The sequence below is a fragment of the Tyto alba genome, unplaced genomic scaffold, assembly GCF_018691265.1.
Source record: "Tyto alba isolate M040663 unplaced genomic scaffold, T.alba_DEE_v4.0 Super-Scaffold_41, whole genome shotgun sequence".
NCBI classification, from domain to species: domain Eukaryota; kingdom Metazoa; phylum Chordata; class Aves; order Strigiformes; family Tytonidae; genus Tyto; species Tyto alba.
Genome location: NW_024881317.1, coordinates 12,024,015 through 12,048,428, shown reverse-complemented (window position 1 = coordinate 12,048,428; position 24,414 = coordinate 12,024,015). Strand labels below are relative to the sequence as shown.

At 37.5% G+C, this 24,414-nt stretch overlaps 1 protein-coding gene across 8 annotated transcripts in view; it reads left to right on the top strand.

Moving 5' to 3' along the window:
• Positions 1-21,229, top strand: part of GALK2 (galactokinase 2) — a 51,227-nt gene extending 29,998 nt beyond the window's left edge. For all 8 annotated transcript variants that reach the window (XM_042804201.1, XM_042804195.1, XM_042804200.1 and 5 more), the window contains 3 exons: positions 3,550-3,760; positions 12,058-12,259; positions 19,057-21,229. In XM_042804201.1, coding sequence (XP_042660135.1) covers positions 3,550-3,760; positions 12,058-12,259; positions 19,057-19,264 — 621 coding nt within the window. In that variant the 3' untranslated portion in view covers positions 19,265-21,229. The remainder of the gene's footprint in view (positions 1-3,549; positions 3,761-12,057; positions 12,260-19,056) is intronic.
• Positions 21,230-24,414: the final 3,185 nt, after the last annotated feature.

Below are 24,414 nucleotides of genomic sequence, written 5' to 3'. Positions count from 1 at the left end.
TAGGTGGCAAGGAAGGACAATTTTTTTTACATTCCTGTTAGCTACGATGCAATCTCTAAAAAGGTACCTTTAGCAGATTCTAAGGAGACTAACAACATACACCTGTCTAATTTCAAACATATGCTACCCAGATGGAAAGTTGCACACACTATAAAAATACGTTGAGCCAGGAAAAGACTGTCTTTAGGAACAGGTCACAGTGGGGTGATGGAGAGCAGGTATGTAAGTGGAAGCAGGGAAGTCTTTTAAGCACCATTAAGCTAATGGAACTATGAAATAACATGTTGGGCCTCGCAATAATGCTTTAAAAGAAATTCTCATTGGTAAGTGCCTTAGGACAGGCTTTTTCTTCCCCTTTCCGCTTTAGGTCATTATAGCATTTCATACCCTTTGCAGAAAGCTCCCTGTAAGTAAAGATGCCAACACAATATATCTCTGCTGGCATTAGTGTAGAACATTTTGATGTCAGTCTGTCCTACAGCAAGTGAGCTCCTGATCATCCTCACAAAATTATCTTTCTCAGGTTCTGTTCCTTCCGCTTCCCTTCTGGACAGTCATTATTTTTCTTGTTATTTTTTGTCTTTCTCTATTCTTATAGTCTCTGAGTGCTTTCCTGTACTCTGTTAACCAGTATGTTTAAAGATGCTTATGTTCTGCAAAACACTCACAATTCCAAAGGAAATTGGCTTGTACTTTATACTTCAGAAAACTCCCACAGTAGGTGCTGCCGGAGAAATACGCGCATTAGTGAGTGGTGTGCTCTCCCCTGCTTCATTGTGTGTGGTTTGCTTCACTGTCAGCTATAGAGTAGTGCCAAGAATGTCTGCAACTGGAATGCCATATAGTTAATCAACTAACGTTTGTTAAGTGTGGAAAGATGCTCAGATGACATTATAAAAATGTAAAGTGTAAGAAAGTAATGTTGCTATGTAAGTGCTAAGTATTCTTATACGCACTCCTAGTTACAGTTTCTTTTATTTATATTTGTCCCATCATTTACTAAGTATGTTTTCATCTCAGTTATTTACAGTTCTCCAGTGTGCCTGTGTTGAACAATAAAGCACAATAAAGCCTACATTTGCTATATCCTGGCAGTTAAGAGCCAGCTGCACGATGTCCACATCTTTAATCCATCTAGTCAGAGTTCATCAAGAAAATATCTAACTGTGGGATCAGTATTGGGATTACTCTTGTACATTAGATGGGATTTTTTCCCATTTCTGTTCTGCATCCATTATAATTTGAGCTGCTGCAGCTAGACTGTTTTCAAAAACCATTTATGTTTGCCCAGAACGTTTTTCCCAGTGCTGTCAGAGTTGAATCTTTGCTATAAGCAGCATAGACCTTTCCAACATAGCCTTGCCCACTGGCCTGATGGGGTCAGTTTCCATTTGGAACATTTGACCTGTAAAACCCGAGTATAGTTAACTCATCTAAAATACAGCATCTCCCTTGAAGTATAGAAATGGGAACAGATGTGACAATACACATGGCATTTCTACAGGGGATTATTTATTTTAAAAGGGAGTAGAAAAAATTTTGTTGCCTTACAAAACATTTTTTTTGGTAAATTCTTAGTTCTAGTTAACTTCTGGTAATAACGCCGAGGGGATGCTGAACATTAGGATTAACGTATGAGGAAAAAAAATTCCATTTGTTTAGCACACTGAAGCAGATTTAAGAACCTCACGAACATGCACCAATGTAAGAGATACTGAGTATTTAAGTAAAACAAATGAAACAATAGTTGTTACTCTAACAAAATAAGTAAGCTAAAATACAATTACATAAAAGATGTGAAGTTCTAGCTACTCAGTCTTTGAAAAGCAGGCCAGAAGCGACTTAATCAGGCTTTTACAAGAAAATTTTTGTCACCCTTATTTCTGCATTAGCCACTAGACAGTGCTGCTTCTTTACCACTGAACATATAAAACAGTGTTTTAGATGGCAACAGAGTCATATGATTGGGATTTTAATTTAATTTTGTTTGTTCTGTTCTACAAAGCCTCACATAAATCTTAGCAAGTCACTAGATGGCACCAAAAGTAGTTAATTTTACTAAAGCAAAAATGGAATAGCCCCTGCAAAAGCACTGTTGGAGGAGAGCAGGAGGGTGAGAATCCATAGGAGATAGTTGGGCAGCAGATCTTCTGCTTAAATTTCATGCTGTAACTTTGCACAAATCAGAGCAAATACTTTTCAGACACATATATATATCCCTTGATTTTTTTAACCCAGGAAGGTAAATAGCTTTGCTGAATTTTGATATAAATTATTTCAAGCCAATCTCACTCAAAAACAGTGTTTATAGAAAAGAATAACATAACACACTGGGTGAAATCTTGGCCCTGTTGATGAGAGGTTTTAATGCTGATTTGAATAGGAAAAGGATTTCATTCTCTGGTCTTGCTGCACTGGTTTAAACTCTCTGCAAACATACAGCCTGATCTGGCATACTTGGAAACTTTAATCTCTTTTTAAATGGTGTAGAACTGGAGGTATGTTATGTGCTTATGAATACAGTAAAATGACATTGGCATGTATTTGCTAATCTGTGTTTTACTCTGTAGTAATCTGTTGACATTAAAAATGCTATGTCACCAGGATCCCACAAAAACCACTTAATATTATTCTATAATGCATAGCATTAAAAATATTCCACCTTATGAGGAAAGCTGCTTTACTCAACCATTTTCATTAGGCACATGAGAGCATCTACACATGAAGCAACCTTCCCAAGAAAAGCCTCTTTGACCTATTTCCTTTTAGCATTCTGGTGTGTTGACATATCTACAGTCAATTGCCAGAACATCACAAAGATACACAAAGCGTGTCTGGAGTGGGAAAAATAGATACATCTATAACTAATTAACATCATAGGATGTTCTACGTAGGAATGGAGCAGATTCTGACTAACACATCATAACCTTCCTGTAAGGCTCAAAACTTCCTTTACATTGGATGTTAAAAGAACATGCTTAAAATAAACTCTAGAGATTGAGAAAATATATGGTTAATTCTCCCACACAAATCTTACGTGCACTTTCATATTGTTAAGGCTATTATGAGAAAGGGTTTTAATGACAGATGTTCATCAGAAAACTCCAGGAGCATATTAGAAAGGTCAAACTGAGTTTTAAATGTTGGAGCAAATTCTAACAGTATAGAAACAGACTTCTTAGGGACTTCTAGTGTTGTTATATCATAACATTTGTATAAACAATTGTCTGAATGTGATTGTAAAAGGTTAATAAGTGCTTGAAGTAACAACATCCATAGAAAAGGATAAATCACTGATCTCATATCTCACAAGTAATGCCAGTAAGGCTTTTACAGACAATATCTGATATAAGGGAAGAATATCTGTCATTCACTGACCTTTTATATATAAATATAATTGTTAGCTGCTGTGTACTGATAGGAGGTAGCTTCTGATGGTTCCCAGTTAAGAAGTGAAAAGAGTAAGTGGGTCTTAAGGGTGCTTATGGACAATTAAATAGTTTTAAACTGGAAGGCACAATTTTTTTTTATTATTTTTTTTAATTTTAGCTTCTCTCAAAGTCAAAAGGCTTGGACTGGAAAAGAATGTTGAGACTCCATGATGTGCAAACCAAGCTAGGAGTTAGCCTAGAGGAAATGCTGACCATCATCGAGGAGGTATTACATCCTGAGCCTTACAGCACAGAGGAAATTTGTAAATGCCTGGGAATTAGCCTGGAGGAGCTCCGCTCTCAGATCCTTAGTCAAAACACGCAAGATGGTAAGCATATATGAAATGGTGGGGTTTAGTGTACAATGTTTATATTATATAAAAAATGTATGTGTTAATAAGTAGTGCAAGTGGAAGTCTTGCCAGGATACTTACCCAGAATCTTGGGTGGCAAGTGATAGAATTGGTATCAAATTTTCATTCTAACTCTTAACTTAAAATGGAGCAAAACTTTAATTTTGATTGAAATGTTTCTAAAATGGTAGAAATAGCAGATCACTTACTGTTTTAGATTAGCCTATGTTGTTTGGGAGTCATGTCTAAATAACCCAGGTTTTCTTCTAGGGAAAAGACTAAACTAGGCTTCCTTTTTAGGCAACAGCTCTAACAAAACCAAACATTTTGGATAGTTATAGCATCATTAAAATTAATCTTGTTTGCTTTCCCATAACTGGTGTTAAAGACCATCATAGATGGGCTTGTTTCCGTTTTTGAAGTGATAAATCCATGATCACTTCATAAAACATGCACTGAGCAGCAAGTCATCTAGGCTCTCCTGAGAAAGAAGTTTCTGTCACTATCCATTTTTTTTTTTCTTTTAGGGAAATGTTGGAGGTGAATAATTTACTATTTAAAGTATCTCCCATGTATCACTGCTTATGATTATACCATGCAGTCATGAGCACTGGCACACATGGAATGGATCCTGCATGCATATATTAGGGTTGCTAATAATACTGAATAATAGAGCATTTATGAAATAATTAATTTGCATTCATAACAGGTTTCCAATTAAGATCATCCTTACTTCCTTGTTTCCATTCTGCAGCCTTAATACCTCTACTGTTTTGTAGCTGAATTATATCCTTGCCAGTCCTTCCCAAGACTGCTTTCAGGGTTATATATATTTGATGTAGATAAATCAGTCACATACTGATGGTTATATTTAAATGAACTGTATATCTGGAATGACTGTAAATGTTATATATTGACCAAGGACCAGGTCCTGAATCTATTTGCACCCCAGTGGTATCTGAGAATATGAAACTATCTTATTGTCTAATTGCACTGCCAGAGGGTACCAGGATGGAATATGTCTTAATCCAGCTCTTTATCTATATAGAAAGAGTTATGATAACTCTGTGCTGTATGTACATGAGGAATATACTGAACTTTGTACCTGCAACATTTTCATGGGAAATTACAAGGTTGTAAATCATTTACGCTGTCCTGTTACTCTCCCCTTCATGAAGCAGTACAAGACTATTAATATACACATTTCTACTCCTTATACCTGGTTATAAAACAAAATTCTACAGTTCTGTAAAGTTGAATTGTTTATACAGGTTATTTTAATTTTCTTCAAAAAACAAAGTCTAGATAAAAAATTTAAACATAAAAGCTATAGAAGAAACTCAAAGGAAATTTTATACTGTGGCTCTGAATAGCATTTGCAGATGTTTGCTGAACAGAATCTCTTAAACTTGCATGACCATGATTTCATTTGATAAGGCTAATTAAAATGGGCTATGCTGAAAGCCTCTTTGCATGTCCAATATAAAATTAAATAACAGATTTCTGTAAAACTATATGCAAAGAAGAAACAAGACAGACACAGAAAGAAGGAATATAAATCCGCTGTTTGTTTTTGTTACACACTAAACAAATTACATTTTATGTTGGCTTTGGAAAACCAGAGGCTCTTTGAGAAAAATATTTTTCTTATTTCCCCTCTACTTTCCCACTATATTTTAATGACAATAACTACTTTCTTCATGTGAGAGAAAACATACCAACAAATAAGTAATCTCTGCAGAGAATTTCAGAATATTGATGAACTTCTTTGTTCAACATGAAGAAAGACCCATAGCATTTAGGGTATCTTTGCATCTCTTTTATAGGTAGGTACTCAAGGATTTCTGCAGTTCCCCACTATACAGCCCACTTGCTCCCCAGGTTTGGAGAAGTACAGATGGTATATAAAGCCTCTCTAAACTTCTCGCAGTTGTCCCTTGGCCAACTCAAAATCCTGAGTTTAAATCTCCCTTGCAAATGTTTACACACGGATTGCACTTGTGGCTTCTGAACATCTCTAGAAAAATAATATTTATTACTTTCTAAGGTGCACTGTGCCATAATTTTGGCTTGGAATTGAGTGCTTTACAGAACATTTAGTGTGTGGTGATTGTGGGACATTAGGTATTTATAAGCTTCACCACAAAAGGATATTTTCCTGTACAACAGTGTATTCCTTTAACCATGAAATGTTTCTTTTTCTTCTTAAATGAGGTATTTTTAAATCCATTTTTCCTTTTCGTGTATAAAATCATAATCTAATTTTGACATTTAAACCTGGGAATTAAATCGTTGTGGGAGGAGCAGGCATACATTTGCTGTGTGAATTTGGCTGTTTAACTGCCCTCCTATTTGTCCCCTGGAAAGAGAATTCTAAATCTGTGCTGTAGCTTCAATGAGTGGTGTTTGAATAGCTTTTCATTCCCACTGCCAAATAATTTGTATTAATGGTGATCTCAGTGGAAGAACAGTTTCAGTTTGATTTGCACAGACAGACATACGTGAAGGTGGACTTTCAGATGTTCTGTCAGGCTGCCAGGGGACACATAAAGCTATGTCATGTGCCCCTGTCTTACATGAACAGAATTTACCTCCAAACAGGCAGACCTAAGAGCACTTCCCAGCCTGAGGGTCTAGGTGCCTACCGCAGCCTCAGCCTGATCCACGTCATGGAGAAATTTGGGAACGTACCAACCCCTTTCACAAAAACACGGTTTACTTGGGCTAAGCCTTAGAAGCGTGGCTGCTCCAGGCAGATCCCAAACAGCTACCTGGAGGATCCAGGCCCTTGAGGTGTGCCACAGGTTAGGCACAGGCACTGAATGGTCTAGGTTTGTTGCAAAAGCCTTGTTAAAGCTAGCATTCCTCTGGAGGAAAAGTCACTTTAAACCAGTAGTTATCATAATCTCAAAGCAGGTGTCTGCTAAGTGGGTCACTGAATCCAGCAATGACTCGTCCCCTGGTTTATTTTCAGAAAGCCAGATTGCAAACAGTTACTTGAGCAGTCCCAGTAGAGTAACTGTTCCCCACTTCGAGTAGGGGGTTCACAATCTGGCTCAAATTAAAGCCATCTGGCAGCATTTTCTTATATACATTATGAGCCAGAAACCTTCACCCTCATCATGTTCAATCAGCAGGATGCCTAACAGAGAAGGGTACTATTCCACATGAGTAATGGTGGTAGAAACTGTCCCCTACATGATTTTTGCATCGGTGAGTTTTTCCTGTTGTAAATTTCTAACAGTCCCATCAGCCATGTGTAGCTCATTAATCTACAGTGAAACACATCTTAAGAAGCTGCCAAAGCAACTAGAAAAAAAATATATAGCCTGAAGAGGTTGGTCTTTAGCTAAAGGTCAGATAGAATTGTACAGGAAGCCTCTAAAGAAAGGAATCTGCTGAAGTTGGAAGTTGTAGCAAATAATATGAGTTGCTGAGAAGCCACAATGCTTAATTATAGAGAAAAAAAAAAAATCACTGTAAATGGAGTGGACAGGTTTGCACAATTTTGGTAAAGCTAAAATTAAAAATATGACCATATAGTTGAAAACCCACAGTAAACTTCTCTTGTTATATTTAATTAACCCACAGTTAGTTGGGACTAATAGCCCAGGATTTTTGTTTGTTTTTAAGAGATTTTATATGGATTTTGGACAAACTTTCATTAATGTTTGTCTGTTGTGTCTTAGCAACTTGGAAGGTTCTTGCTGCAGTGTGAGCTATTAGTGCACTGGAAAATGTCACCATTTCTTTCAAGGGCATTTGGTGGTTTGTAAGTGAATTGAATCTACCTGTTCATGGATGACATTACAGAAATCCTCTCCAGAGGGGCAAAGCTAGGGTGCAGAGAAACCACAAAGGGTCTGCAAGAGTTGCTGAATTCTCTGAAAAATAGGTAAGGACTGGTAATACAAAGCAGTTAATAGTAGAAGAGGTTCCTTGTAGAAGATTCCTTGTGTCCTCTTTGAAACTTCAGAAGCACAGTTAGTGAGGCTAGGACCTAGAAGGTGGAATAGCTGCTCCAGTAGCAGGCTGAATACAGCTGAAACGTGTTAAAAACTTAGTGACACAATGTCACTAAGAGCAGACCCAGGTACAGGATTCCTCCTTAAAGTTTCCTTTGGTCTCATTTTGACTTTTCAGGTTTACTTTAATTTCTTCTGATCTGTATTTGTTTCAATTCATAAAAGGTATCTCTCACCCTCACTTGAGTCCACAAGAAACTTTTTCTGTGTGCAGCTGATACCATACAAAATAAATGACAATCTCCATACTGTCTTTTCAGAAAGAGACAAAAGACACCCTGAGATTCTGATTGTGCAAGTGTGTCTCGGTCTAAAATCAAACAGTTCATTCCTCCATGGCAGTGAGCTACACAGAATGTGGCAGAGGGGAAATGTGTAATGATTTTCAAAGAACAGTTTTTGATAGCATGAGTCTGGTCAAAGACCAGATCCTCAGCCAATACAAATCACCAGTCTGAATGGCGCTATGTCATTTTAAAAAAGCAGAGCAACTGAACTGGATATTGCACAGATCCCCTTATGGAAGCATCATTACTTTAGACATGACCTAGACAATTACTCTTATGTCAGCCAGTTAGTTTCATTGCACCAGGGGTTTAAGGTTCCTTTCTACTCATCAGAGAAATAGGTACCATAGGGCAATCTGGCTCTTGGGTGGGATAAACAGTTCTCTAACCTGCCCTTTTCACTGACAGAAGATGGAGCTGAGGGTACCTATACCCTTAATTTGGAAATAAATTTAAGCAGGAGAAACCAGGCCTCTATAGTTTACTGGATTAGGAAAGTACATTTACATTTTCTGTCAGATTAAAACCTAATTTCTGTATGATGTAATAGATTTAAGGATCCACCTGCTTTTAAGAATCTGGCATTAGTTCCCTAAATCCTGCCTTTTTTGCTCTCCTTTGAACACTGCAGAGGGTGAGACCGTATAACCCAGTTCCATGCAACACTGGAAGGTTTGCATTAAGGGCTTCAGTTTTTCCTCTTTCAGAGCACTCCAGCCCTAGCTCAGATATAAGCTAATCAGTTGTGTCCACTTCGTTTTACTTTCCTTTAACCATGACAGAGCATGACTTAGGAAATTAGTCCCTTTTAATTGTAAAAAATGTGGTCACATGAAGCATGCAGATTTTGATCAGTTTCTGCACTCTTCTAAAATCACAGCCTTCATAGCTCTCTGGCATATCCTCTTAATTCATATTTTATTTACGTGGAACTAATATACAGACTGTGATATAGCAAGGAGATTCTAATATAGATGTAATTTTTGGTAATAGGTGTGCTCTCCTGTCTTTTATTATATGGAGATGGTTAGTTGGACTACCTATCCAGATGGAAGAGAAGCAAGAGAGTTTCTCTATTACCAGAGGCATTTGGTGTTGAAAGCTGAAAACACGTGAATCATTTAATTATTTTAGAATGGCACTTACAGAGTACAGAGGTGTTTGCTGTCCTGAAGACAATTGTACCTGAACAGTACACTGCAAGAGAGGAAGATCAAGCTATAAAAAAATTTTTTTAAACACAAAAGTAATTTTCTGAAATAAAGTGCTGCCCATAACCAACCAATAGCTAACATAATGATACCAAACTTTAACCGATAGTAATTTGGTGAATGTCCACCAAGGAGCCTGAAAATAACTTACAGCCGCTCTCTCTCACTTAAGAACTGCCTGAAAAGACTGTTTTCACATCGAGAGCGCCAGTGTCAAGGTAGCAAATTCTCCCCTACGCAGAGCAGCTCTCCGGGGAGTGAATGCTGTCAAGGACGCAGCTCGGATCTTCTGGCTGGCAGCCAGTAGCTGGAGCGCCCATTCTGGTTGCCAATTCATAACATGACGAGCACAACAACCCCAGAGATTTTTAAGGTAATCTGGCCAGTAGAGCATTGCTCTACCAAAGGGTGGTCTCCGAATCAATCACAGCCTTTGGCAAGTCTGTTGCCTTACAATTGAAACCAGACATGTTTTCAGTTCATTCTTTGGGTTACTACTGTTCAATGGTGATTTACAAGAGAGTGTGAGCTATGGCAATCTCTCACGCAACTTTAGATATTCCCTAAACGAATGCACATTTAGAAATCTCCTTGCTCTAAAACAATGGCTTATAAGAAAAAAGTATTTAAAGAGAAACCATCCTTAAAAATAGGCCAAGCTGCCTTTCTTCAACATTTAAAAATACTGAGGCATTGCTCTGCAAAACACAGTGCAAGTAACTCCAGCAACAACAAAATCCAGTGGGGTAAAGCACACTTCTAAATGGGAAATCAAAATATGCTCTTCTTGTGTGATACTCTTAAGATGATGTTTCTGGGGGGCACTCAATTTTCTCATTTCTGTCCTAGTTTGAAATGCATTCAGAAGGCCTGTTCAAAAGACAGCAAGAGAGGGCTTCTCAGTAGCAGGCTGTATTGAATTACAAAATAAATACCACCAGAAGCAACATCACCAGTAGCAGAACATTGCTATGTTCAGTGTTTCTCTATCATTTTAGACTACTTGTGTCTCTCTCAGCACTGTATTTTCAGCATTTACAGTTGTGATTTACTCTGGAGAAATAAAAAGGATACAGGTGATGAAGTATTAGTCTGTAAGGGTTGCAGTCTAGAGTATACATACAAGAGACTTAATACTGGTCACAATTTTATTTCCAGTCTTTCAAGGAAGATTTCTGTATATACTTGCAAATGTAGATTGCTGAAATCATTAGAAGTGGTTCCAGAACTGGTCTGTCTCCATGGAACAGCCACATAGGAACTGCATGTGTCTGGGTCAGATAGTGAGTTCTGTTTTGAATACAGGGCTTGTCTGTCTTCTTTTACCTCTATTTGAGTGTTTCATCAGCCGTTTTAGAAAGTAAGAGAGACCAGAAACTGAAATGAGGAGAGAGACCTTGCTCTAAAGGAGAATTTACTTGTAGAAAGAAATGAGGGATGTTCAGAGGTTCTCTAGCAAGAAAATGCTTGACTTGTGATGAAATAAGGAAACATACTGCAATAGGTGCTCCACATAGAGAATAAAGTCCACTTAGCTAATATTTACCACCTAAACCGCTCAAGTAAACCAATTTAATCATAATGTAATTTATGTCACACATGCTACTGGTGAACAGTACTTCCTCAATGGCAGCCATGGCATTAAAGCAAACAGAACTATATTGGGAGAGAAAAACAATGAACTACAGTAGCTTGGGAAAGTCAGATCAATTCTTGGATATTAGTTGCACACCAAATCCTCCTGTAAACAGGAGTAGCTTGAACAGCCTTTAACCACAGCCATCCCTTTGTTTTTATGCCCCACTGTTCAGGCTTGGTGGAGTTCTCTACCCTGATGGCCGTGCAGGTTTGGGCACCCTCCCCTCCCTTCTCAGAGGAACTGCTTTTTCATGGCACAATAGAAAAATTTTAGCCAAAATCCTTGCACTGGCCTTTGATCTTAATAGGTCAATATTAAGCGGTATCTGTCTGATCTTGACAGCTTTTCATATCTACACAGGCAGCACTGACACTCTGGCTGGTAACACACACCAAAAATAAACCCTGAAAACCAAACTGAAAGCACCTGTGCCCTTCACTGTACCTTTAATCTATTATTATTTACAGTCAGGGTGAGCCTGCAGCTTCCTTACCTATGCACCAGGAAATATGGATAATAGCATTTTTGTTAATCATAGTTTCAAAAAAAAAAAAAAATCATTTTTTTGTGGCATGGTGTTTTTTTTTTGTTTTCCAAGAAAAGGTCCATCCGCACAGTTACATAACTGATGCGGATCTGGCCTGGAGCAGTCACACATAGCGTCCTGGGCCAGCACATGCTGGCTGACAGCGGCCTGCGGGGCACTGGGCACCTTTCCGGTGTTCTCATGACTGAGTTTTGCTGCTATTTGAAAACATTAAAGCTTTAGATTAACGTCCTGATGCATGTCACTGCTAACTCTTGAACGTGTGGTTTGCATCTACAAAGTAAAAGCAGAGACTGGGTCTGTTCAGTGACACAGCAAATAACCAGAGCATGTGCATGAAGTTATCAATGTGAAAAAAAGTGTACATTCTATTTTGATGAATTCTAAATACCTTTTTATTAAGGCTTTTAAAGAAGATGTAGGTGAGCTTTTGCAGCAGACTTTTAGCCTAGAGAGTTCTAATGTGAATGACTAAAAAAAATATAATTCTGCTATGTTTTTAATGTTCCTTTTCTAGTGAGTATTAATGGTAACTGTACTACTTAATATTTTCATTTTGTTTAGTTTCCATCTTTAAGTTATACCAGCGTGCAAAGCATGTGTATAGTGAAGCTGCCAGAGTGCTGGAATTTAAGAAGATATGCAATGAAGCACCTGCCAATGCACTCCAGCTGCTGGGAGAATTAATGAACCAGAGCTATATCAGCTGCAAGGAAATGTATGAATGCAGCTGTCCTGAACTGGATCGGCTGGTAGACATCTGCCTGTAAGTTCTGACCACAAGGAAGAGTAATCGCCTGTTGAGAATATTGTTTGAATTGATGAGAAAATATGACATCGTTGGCTATTGCAATTTTAAAATGAAAGTATTCTTGTCTCTTATTACAAAATTAATCTCCTGCAGGGACATTACATGGTCAATTGTTTCCCTACTGACATCTGTGTAATACTTTCAGATGAAAGCTGCAGTTTATGGCTTTATTACAGACTTTGCTTTTGTACTGACTCATCATCACAAGTGTTACGTTAGACTGTTGGCTATTGTTTTTTTAAGTTGTAGAAGAAGTCATAACTGGTTTTCTTAAAACATCATCTTAGTTGTTCTATTTGAATTCTGTTAATTTTTGTGTAGTTCTTAACCATTTCAGAACTGCTGCCATGGGAATTCCAGGGCATAGGCAAGATGTTTGAATCATAATGGTATATTGTGAAATGCTATTGCATTTTTTTTCAGTTCAAAAAATATATTGTCTAGGGTGTCAGATAGGTTGTACATCATTTCACCATTTCAAAGATGAGTCTCTTAACTGTTACTATGGCTAACACCCTGCTTCTCCTCTCTGCACTGTGTGTCTGAGCTTTCCCCACATTACTCAGTCTCCATCGCTGCCCCAGCATCATTCTTTTAGCTGGGTTCCCTAACTCAGTTTGGCTGCAATAAAATGAGCCCTCTTAACTCCAAAACAGATTTCCCAAGTGCTTTTTGTCCCTTCTCCCTTAATTCCGCAGCAGTTTCATATCCTCTAGCCAAAATAAACAGAGTTTGAGAAATGGCATTAAGTGAGCTGGAAATCACAGGTGGTTGTGTATAGCAGGCTATTATTTTCATAATGCCGCTACAGTGGATGATGAGATCTGGTATAAACTTATGTTAATTCAGAAAGTAAAAATGAATACTTAGTACTCACATTCTACACAGTATTTCATCCATACCACAGCACTGGCATGGAGGGATGTACACATTTCACTCCCTCTTCATTTCCATTTTTCTGGTACATTTAATCACGGGACAGACATCTTATGCTAACTTTGATCTAAATTCAGTGCCTGTAGAAGGAGTTCAGCGCTTGGTGATCATTTTAACAGGGGCTTGGGCGAATAAACAGCTGTACCCCCTGAGCTTTCCCACCACTATTCCATCCCCGCCTCTGCCCCAGCCACCTTCTCCCAGCTGCTTCCCCCATTCACTTCAGCATGGCTCCTGGGGATGCCACCTTCATACTTCTGCTCATCTCTTACAGTTCTTCTTTCTCCTTGGAGAAGGGTGTGCTTAGTTTGGGAAACTGTGCCCTAAGCAGAGCATTACTGCCCTGACGGAAGGGAAGTGTAGGCCTGAGGTCAAGAAATGTTGTTTCACTCTTTCAGAAGCAAATACTCTATAAAAAGTATCTCATCCTCTCTCTGTATCTTTCAGTTTTGAAGAAAACAGAAACTGTTTCAATTTGAAGCTAAAAAACCCCAAATCCCCAAAAAACCTTATCACCTAAAAATGAAAGTTACAAAAGTTACAAAAATATGTCTTTACCAGCAACTGTTTCTTTTTTTTTTTTTTTTTAAAAAAAAACCCTTAAGAAATTAGTCTGATTTATAATGAAAATATGAATTTTACAAACATGCAATTTACAATGTACTTCCTTACTTCTATACTTATGCGGATTTTGTAAGTTGTAATACCCATTTACCAGGTTTGTAAATCGGTAGAGTATGATACAGATGATTACTTGGGCTAGTGTGATTTCTTTTGCAGACAAGATGGAATGGCCTCTGAGCCAGAAAACTAAAAAACTTAAAAACTGAACAGAAGACTTTTGGACATTCACAGATTATTTTGCATCTGGGATACACATGCTGTTTTGTGATAAAACACAAGACATGACAGCCATTGGACAGTCTGATAGTAATTTAGCAATACAATTTTTGTTCCTTCTCTTGGGAGCCAATCCAGTACGTAACTCACAGGCTATGTTCAGTTTATTGTATCACATTATGATCACATAATGCAGTAAGCTATGACAGTCACTCAGCAGGGCAATTCCACCATGGGTATCTCAGCTCCTCAAAGAGAACTGTTGATATATGTGTAAGAAGGAAGAACTGTCTCCAGAGCCAGCTGAAGACAGAAAATGTGCTCTACTGAATTATCAGAAATCTTGGGCTACAGTCTTGATCCAGTGCAAGGTATCAGCACTGCCTGTTCTGTGACACCACTGACAGGACAAGCCTTGAAACTTAACACCTGTGTTATTTTTAGGTACAGTAACTACCCAATGTTGATGCCTCAGTCAATAACATCTGATGACTGAACTGGCAAAAGTCACTCACCATTTTGAGTGTCTTCACTTAAGGTGTCCAGCTTGAATCATACCAATAGGGCCTATTCCCAGAAATGCTGGGAGACAACTTTCAGGTAGGGGAAAACAAGTAGGTATAAACTGCTAAGATCTGCACTGTGGCATGGAGTTATATGTGCTACATTTAAATAAGCTAGTATGGATGCCAGCAAGAGGCTTTTGCAGCATGAAGCTCAGCATGGGGATGGAAATTCTCTGTTTCTCATTTATGTTGAGCCCTGTGCTTTCACAGCTAGACAGCTGCTGCTCTGAGCTAGCTTGGGTATCATGACATTAACTTGCAGGCAGTGTAGCATGGACACCACCAGAGAACCCAAAGGAAAGGAGTACGCCGTTAGTATTTTACTAAATTAAGTTAGTTAGAGCTTTTCAGTTCCAGGGACTGAAAAAGGAAGTGAAGGAAGAAAATGATGTGTGTGCCCATGTTACATCAGGTTTCTAACTTACCACCAGAAGAGCCCACAGCTAGTATGATGAGCATAGCTAAGCACCACAGTGGAGTACCATTCGTGTGAAACGATTTCTGATTGGTATATTAAACATATTTAATCTGTTTTTTTTTTATTACATTAATTGCACAGAAACAAGTAAATTATTTGTTGATTATTCTTTACAGTCTTGTACCATCAGAAGTGCTTCCTAAGAAATGTATCTTTCTTCTTTAGAACTTTAATAGTCTTTAATTTTTTTTTTTTTTTTTTTCTGATTCTGTGCTTAGTTTTCTAAAAGTGTATAGCTATTCTAAATGAATGCAGCTTAAGCCAGCATCTAATTTTTGGAAACTATTGGAAAAAAAGTCTTAACTTTTCTCAAGTTGTACATGAAAAAAATAAGGGACATAAAATCACTAGTCACTTGAGGAAAACTGGGCTGATGTGATTATAGAAATGGCCAGGAACTTCATAAATTACATTCTTTACTTACAATGGTATACAGCTGCCCTGTAACTTTAAAAAGCCTTTCCAAAAATACATTCCACAGAATTGCCCGAGTCTACTGCTGCTCTCTCCTTACAAGGTTTAAACTGTGAAGAATAATCTGCATATCCAGATGTTTTCTGTTTTGCCTAGATCTTTATGTTTTAGTGTACAATCTCTGCCAAGAAAGAAAGGGATCCATACTTGCTGTGGTTTGTAGTGCTGAAAACTGTAACCACTAGTTGGTCAGTTTTTTTTTTTTTTCCTTTTGCAAAGACAGAAGGCTCGTACTTTCTCTAACCTATCTCATGCTGTTAATAGCTGTTTACCTGTTAGTCTTTTAAAGTAACACAGAAGATTTACTAAACAATTAAGGAACAAAAAATTTGATCTGAGCTCCTGAACTCATTTTGTGTTTTTTAAAATCTCTCAGAATCCTTGAGTGTTGCTCTGTTCACTCCCTCACTCTCCATATTCTAGTGGTATAAATCCTGATAATTTTTGTGTTACCAGACATGCCCCTTACAGTTGAAGATAGCCGAATTCTCTCTGATCACTTTTAGAAGATATGGTTTTTACATTACATCCAGGTGTATTATAGTAGCCAAGACAACTCTACATTTTATCAAAACTTTTATCACTGATGATTTACTCAAAGCTGCAAAGCCTGGAGCCATGTCACAATTTGAAAATTCAACAGAATCACCAAAAATCACCCTACAAAAAGAAGTTTGTAGCTCTTCCAGAGCCAAAAAGGCTTAAAGATATTCAAATGCACACTAAGCTACAAAATGGAATAAGTATAACTATACCACCACCACCACCTCCCCCACCTCCCCAATTTATGTATTTAAATCTCATCATGTTAAGTCCATGCTTTCTGAATATCTGGTTCATAATTTTGAGTAATTATAATTAACAACATAGCTCCGATTTTTTCACCTCTTACAGCACAATTATTTTTAAAATGAGGTATTGCAGTGTCTTACCTATGGCTTCCATATACTTCACTATTGGACTTCCATTTCTATTTGTCTTTGCTGCAGTACTCATGTTTTTACTCCCATTTACACACACAGCCCCTTCCTCATAATTCTCTTCTTATCCAGTGAATACTGGAACCAGATATATAAAGCTTCTTGCTTTCAAGAAGCAAAGGCCAGGACCCGGGCCTGGGAGCTGAGTGCCCCCAGCACTGGGCTATGGGCGAGTTCTCTTTCTTGTGTGCCCCCATCTCGCCCTCACGCTCACGGCTGCAGCACAGCCCAGGCGGTGCACAGGGCACTTTCCCACACGTTAAATACACATCACCCGCTGTGTGGGTGAGCGCTCCATCCACAAGATTATTGTTTGGCTCATACTCCTCTTCATAAATGCACGATTTCGACGCCAGTGCACAAGAAGAGAGTGTCTGGCTATCTATCCCACTTTACCAGAGGAGTCTGACTTAGGACTGAACTGATTAAGACTCGAAAAAGAAAGTTTCAGACCTGTTCCAAAGTTAACTTTCTCATGTTTGATCTAGATACCTCCCATGCACCACATCTCCAGTAGATGTGGAATTAGGTGCTCACTTCTGAATTCATGTACTATCAGGTACCTAGTTTTCAGCACTGCCCATCAAAATGCCAAGTTCCTCAGCATTAAGCCCCAAGTGTGTAATCGTATCACCACATTTGAAACTGTTAGCCACAGTATTTTGAAACACAGTGACTTCAGCTCTGAAACAGGCATATTTTCTGTCTACATTATGCTTTATTTCAACTAAGTATTTTAAAATGACTCAGTAAAAATGAGGCATGAGCATGACCACAGAGAATTATGAAATCACTAAAAGGTTCAGAACAATTCTGAAGGGATTTTAGTTGCCTACCAGAATAAAAGCCAGACACCGTCTGAAATACAAAGTTCTGACGGAGGTAACAGACCAAATGAGTACAGACAGTTGATTTAGCAGACTGAAAAGTGGATTGGGCTTTATGAATTCGATGGGAAGTTCCCTATTGATTGCAGTTGAGACTGGATTGGATCCTGCTCATTTTAGGAGGTTGTTCCATAGACCAGAAACAACAAGAATTGCATCAGAGAATGAGTGGTTTACAGGAATAATAATAATAATAAGTAAAATAAAACACCAACAGGAAATAAAAAATGAACATAAAATCGAGTCAATATGAAGGGTGGCACCATGCAGACACACTGAAGAAAGTGTTTCTGTTCAAGAAGAGATGTAAGCGTGTTTAGAATCAAACACATATGTAAGTACTTGCTTGAAATATGACCGAAAGCTCTGCTAACCCAGCAGTATACCAGATTCATTTAACATAAAATGCACATATGAAAAATTACCACATCCTCCTCAGAATGAGCTGTCATTTTCCAATGTTACTCGCATGATGCTGTTTCTCCCTCAAACACATTCTAAGACTGGTAAATCTCTCCATGCATGGCTATTGGAAACATCAAGAGTATTTGTTTGCAAATCAGATTAGATCTCTCATGAGAATAAGATTCCAAATGCATTTTCTAAATCACTCTGTTCTGACTAGGTTTAGAAAAGCCCCAAAGAAGTTTATTCCATGGTATTTTCCTACTTTTAATGAATCTAATTAATGGTCAGGAACACAGGTAAGCCAACTAATGAAAATAATTCTACTAAATTCTAATGAGATGGCATCTGAATCTTGCAGATTAATGGCATGGGATTTGCTGTAGGACATTGCTAGCAGGCCAGTATCTTGAGTCTGGGAATGGTTTATATTTTGAATGTCATTTATTTGTCATTGTTCTTTCTATTCATCCTCTTTATTAAGAGCATTTTTTTTCTTTCGGGACTGAATTCTACCTCTACTGCTGTAAATCTGTTACGTTCATGAAGTTCCTCTAGAGAGATACCCAACTCTGTCCATTCAGCTTAAACAGATGTTTGAGTGCAATGACTCTGTATGACTTTTTAAGAGTTTCTGAACTCTCCTTTTTTTGACAGGCACGCTCAGCAGTCCTGCAGAAGCCTGTGAATCTTCAGCGTGTTTTAGATCTGTCCTGGAAGAATAGAGCTATTTGTCTTTGCCACATTAGAAAATGGCTTGCATGCCTACATCCTGTGCAATTAGTTTATGAACCCTCTTTTGTTATTTTTGTCATGTATTTCTGTTTTCACTTCTGATGTCTTATGAATGTTGCTAACACAATTCCTTTCTTCTCCTGCTTTCTTCATCTCAGCTGTGCTGTGATCCTTAAAACGGCTGATGCTGAAGCATTATAAAAGAGGGTGACTTTTGGAATTGACAGAAATGACTACACTGCAGTTTAAAGCATCAGCATATTTTTTTTGTCCAAAATGGTAACTGTAAATTGCTGTAATGCTGCATACAACCAAGTGAACGCCAGAAAAATCAGATGGCATAGCTGTGTTTTGAGTAAAGTATTCACTAATTTTCTATAGGAATTTTGTATATGAAAAATTACCCCTTTTTGGTTTATTTACATGATTTTTTTCTGCTATTTTGTTTTAGGCAGTTTGGGGCCATCGGGTCACGTCTGACTGGAGCTGGATGGGGTGGCTGCACTGTGTCAATGGTGCCTACTGACAAGCTGAACACTTTCCTAAAAAATGTTAAAAAAGCTTATTACCAAACTGACGTCCAAAAGTTAGCATTGGAGAATAATAGTCTGTTTGCTACCAAACCTGGAAGAGGAGCTTTGGTTTTTGTTGAGGCCTAAAGAACATAAAATTTTTAAAGAAGCTATGTAGGGCATTTAGAACTGGCAGTACTTCCCATGCCACAGTAAATTAATGCCTTGTCTGTTTTTTATTGTAATGAGTAGTTGCTATTATCAAAATATATTTCTGAAGAAGCAATTAAAAGAAAACTCTTAGATTATAATTTTTTTTTTTCATACTAAAAATATCTTTCAGTATAAACACCGATTTACAAAAAGCTATCGATAAGGAAAATTGAAACTGAAATAAAGATGATACTTGGTGACAGCGGATCTCTCTTCTTTTCCATTTACTGTCATAAAAGTAAGACCAGGTGGAAGAAGAGCTATTTCATTGTAGGGTAGGAACATTGCAATGTTTGCAGGGCTATTCAGTGCTTATCCTCTTTAAGTGCTGGATATTCTTTTGTTTAGAGTGTCCTGTAAAAATGGAAGATTAAACTGAAGCATTCAAAAAATTGAAAGGACATTGCTAAATGTTAGAAGTTTTATACTCTCCTCAAATAGGATTATTACTGCTGTAATTAATGGTAATATTGGAGGAGCACCTGCAGGCCGAATAAAATATTAGGAATACATTATGTTAAGCAGGAAAACTTTCCTTCTAGCTACATTTCTTATGTATCTGTGCAAGGGTGACTTGTTATGAAAGTTTTGACAAAAATGAAAGCTGTGAGCTGTACAATATGGCAAGATACTCCCCTAAGTGAGTGAACAAATAATGAAGCAAAGTTTGGTTCTGAGTTATCCAAACACCATATTCTAATTGCTGAATCATAGCTACACTTTTACAAGGTAGAACATTTGCATTTTTATGCAAAACTATTAAAAAGGATTAAATATAATCCACTGACCACCTAAAAAAGCAATTAAAATCTGTAAGGAATAATTAAGGAAATAATTCACTCTGTTGTACTAAGCAAAAGTAAATAGGTAAGACCAAGAGTAAGTGTCATTGACATATTATTGACAAACTCCTATCTCACTCCCACTTTACACTCCTGACAATCTCAAGGTTGTAACTGCAGTGCATTGGAAGTACAGCATCTGCAATTCATAACCCATCTCCTCAGTGGGAGAAATGACTGCAATTGCAGAATGGCAACTGTACGTCAAGATACCTCAAAGATGCCCTAACCCTGCTTCTAAGTGGAAGATTAGGTTCCTGTGCCCTTTCTCTCACAGAACAAAAACTTCCACCTGTCTGATATGTACAATGAAAACTCAAGTTTTGCTAGTGTCATAACCCTTGTAGCCATAAAAGACAGAGCAAGATTTGTGCACATTTTTGTGATGCTAAGCAAAGTTCACATCCAGAAGTCTGCGTCAAATTAGAGATCTCTCAGAAGAGATCCTCTGTACATTACCCATGTTAATTCAGGCCAAAACCAAATTCATAGAGGCTACTAATTCTGTGAGAGGACTCTGCCAAATTTGAACACAGCAGATGAACAACAGCCAACGCAAGCTGCCAGATCTTTTCAGGAACCTCAGAGGGGACATATAATGGTAGTACTAGAGTTTTCTGTTTTCTGACAACCAGGAAAAGTAGAACAGAGAGTGCTGTAGGTTAAGAAAATCAAGTACTTGAGAGGAAGAAGGATGGGGTCTAGGTGTGATGGGGAGAGATGAAAAGAGGATTTGGAGGGAGGACAGTTAAAAGGATGCATGTGAGAAGAAGAAAGCAAGGGATCAGGGAGAGAGTTAAGAGGCAGAATTATAGAAAGGTTTAGTCTAAAAGCATTCACTGTTACTATTTATGGAAATTTAATATCTTGTAACCCATTTGTAATGCACTGCAGATACGTTGTACATTCAACAAAACCTGTAAACGTAGGACTCCAAAAATCAAACAACACTAGGAAAACATCTTCAAGAATCTCCAGGATAACCTTAGAGATTTTAAAGAAAATAATGCCATGGCTTTGTTACTGACTGCCTTATTAAATATAATTCTCAGTTTAATTCTGTGAGTTCCTGTTTCTTATTCTGTCATAAAAATTGAGTACAACCCAGTACATACCAATCCTTTCATTAATATGTTTGCATTGAACTTTAGTTCAGCTGGATTCATGGAAGTACTAATCAGTGTATGAGCTGAATAAAGATATATTAGGGTTTTTTCCTGCTTTTTAAGTTGAGCATAACACACAAAGTCATGGAATCCTACCAAAAACATGCAGGCAAGTTTTTGGGCTGCAGTACATTTCAAAAGTTTTCTGTCAATGAATCTTATAAATTATATTCTCATAAACAAAGAATAGAAAAACAGAAAACTGGCACAGTATAAAAGAATAAAACCAAATGTTCTAAACTTCTGATTAATTTCTTTCCTTTTCTTTTTTGTTGCTTCAATGTCTTTCCCATACTTTTGCTAAAATCTGCAAATAAAATTAGGACGTAACTTTCACTGAAAGATTTACAGTATTCAAGCTATATACATAAAAATGGCACTCAGGCATTTTTATTTACTGACTATTAATAGGAAGTTTTTGTTTTTAAACAAACAAAAAAAATGAATGAATCTGTGTTTTGGGGGCTTTTTGTTTGCTTTTTAAACCTTGGAAGACATTTTTCTACATAATGGTAAAAATCCCCAATAATCAGAGCATGAGAATGATATACCAACAATGTATAAGGTAAGCAACAAGGATATTAGTAGTATTCCTAACAATAAAGCAAGAAGATTTGGTTTGGATGAAAATTTCTGTGTATAAAACAGCAACTCTTAAGCATATTTCCTAAGGAAGGCTTTCGAGATCTGTATTTTTAATAGCTTCTTCTGACTGTTTTCCAAATCTCTTCTGTAGCTAAAATAATGCTAATTGGTATATATACACACACACCCCTACATATATGTGTGTGTATATATATATATTTGGAAAACTAACAGAATTTAATGTCAGAATATATGCAGAGGTGATTTATCCTGTTAGCATGAGTTATGATTATCAGCAGAATGGGATTTTATAATGCCTGACTGTAATTCAGTCAATCATGAGTTTAACCTTTCTGTGCAGTAAATGGGTTCTAAACCTTTCCAAAGAGGATTTGGAATGGAGATACTGTTAGACGTCGAAGTGCAGCAGCATTGCCTGGTGCTATATTAATACTCATATTAATACTCTGTATTATCTTAATCCCATTGACAGGTATGTCTTCATCACTATTTGCTGACTTTGTATCTTGTATGTAGGAGCATGCTCATGCTCCGAAATAGAATGAGAGTAATTTTACCATTCAGTTGATGAGAGGATATCATGACTGTATGTTTGACATTTGCTCTCTTGGACACAGCACGCACACGCACAGACATGTACATATGGCAACCTAATGTATAGCAATTACTTACATAACATCTTCAAGAATATTAGTTTCTAGTTAATATGATCTGAATGCCAACTTTTGTTTTAGTAACTGCTGTGTACTTACTCAATATAATCCCTCTGAAATTCCTCTCTGAGTCCATGTGTCTCTTCAATAACATCTTGATATGTTGGAGCAACTGCTGTGCTACAGTTTCAGTCAAGTGAAAGATTTGTATTTTCAGCTAACTGCAAAGTTTGTGTGCTAAATCCCATCAGACATAGTTAAACAAAGATACACCCAGAACAACAGTCACAAGAGCTATCTTGTTCTAAAAAAAGATACTTTGCAAATCATAGCTGTTAAGGGCAGGATTGAAGTAGTGCTTTCCAATTCTTGTCATTATATACTTCATCAAGAAAAATGAACTCTACAAAAGGATTTATACTGCAGAGTAACAATAGCATGAAAACCAGACTGGTAAGGCTTAATGCCACAGAACCGGTGAAGCATGCAGCGTATAAAATTGTATTTTAAATGCTAATTTTGAGATGGAAGACTAGGTATTGATAAGAAACTAGTTCACAATGCAGAAAGGGGTACAACAGGGAATGTAAAACTAACTGAAAATTGCTCCCTGTGATACAGGTTTGTTTGACAGATTTTCCCAGCACACGCAGGATTGGCAGAGAAAGCGCTGCCAAGCAATATAGCTGTCACATCTGTCCTACCTCAGCTCTTCAATTTAGCTAGTTTTTTCATTGAATGCTCTTCTGAGATTCAATATCCCATAAAATAGAGACAAAAGATTAATTCTAGTCTTGATCTTATCTCTTACACTCTGCCTTCTGCTTTTGGACTTGAGTCAAAAGTATTTAACTATGAGATTCTGCAAGATACCACATCACAGCCTCTGATAACAGTACTGTGTTTACCAGGAGACAGAATCTGCCGCAGTGCTGATGGTGGGCAGCACTGACCTCCTCTGTAATCCCATACTTCAGTGGGACTGCAATACTCAGTCTAAGGTAGTAGGACCAAGCTGTAACTGATATATTGGAAACTGCTGATTCCTGGGCAGATTTTTTTTTTTTCCTCAGGTCAGCTATGATTGTTTTGCCAGTGAAACCTGTAGATGACCATTTTCTGGAGCCTTTGAAGACTGCAGATTTGGTCACTGAGTTCAGCAGAATGTGGATTTGCCCCAGCCCATACTCCCTACCAAACAGTTCACTTGGTAGAATAACATGTAGTGAGAGATTGCACATAAAACTGACGTGCTCAAAATCTCACATGTAGTTAAGGCACTCATGCCAAATTCATCATATGTGTAAGACTTACTAATGGCAAATCTGCAGAGAAGTAAAAGATGTTGAAGCTAATCAGATGAGAAAACACTAAGAAGCTTTCAGAATTAACTGACCAATAAAATGTTTGAGACTGATTTCCAACAGCAGTGGTTCCTGCAGAAGCAACAAACTGGATGAAGATTTATACAAAAACATTTGGTATATTTATTGGATTTTAAGTCTAATGCATTTCGAGAATTGCTATTGTCTCCTAAGCACTACTTTGTTGGCCAAAATTACACATTAATATTAAAAAGGAAAAAAAAAAATTCCTCTCCCCACAAAAGCATGCCTTTCTGCACTTGGCACATGAGGCTCAAATAACTCAATAAAGATTAGATGTACTTCGAACTGAAACACACTAGTGCCCAAGCAGCTGTCTTCTTTCCAGACAAGCTGTGTGTGATTTGGGGTGGGAATAAAAATATGCTCTATTAGCCAATGATCAAGCCAGATGTGTGGGTTGTTTTTTTTTTTAAATCCAGATTAATTCTT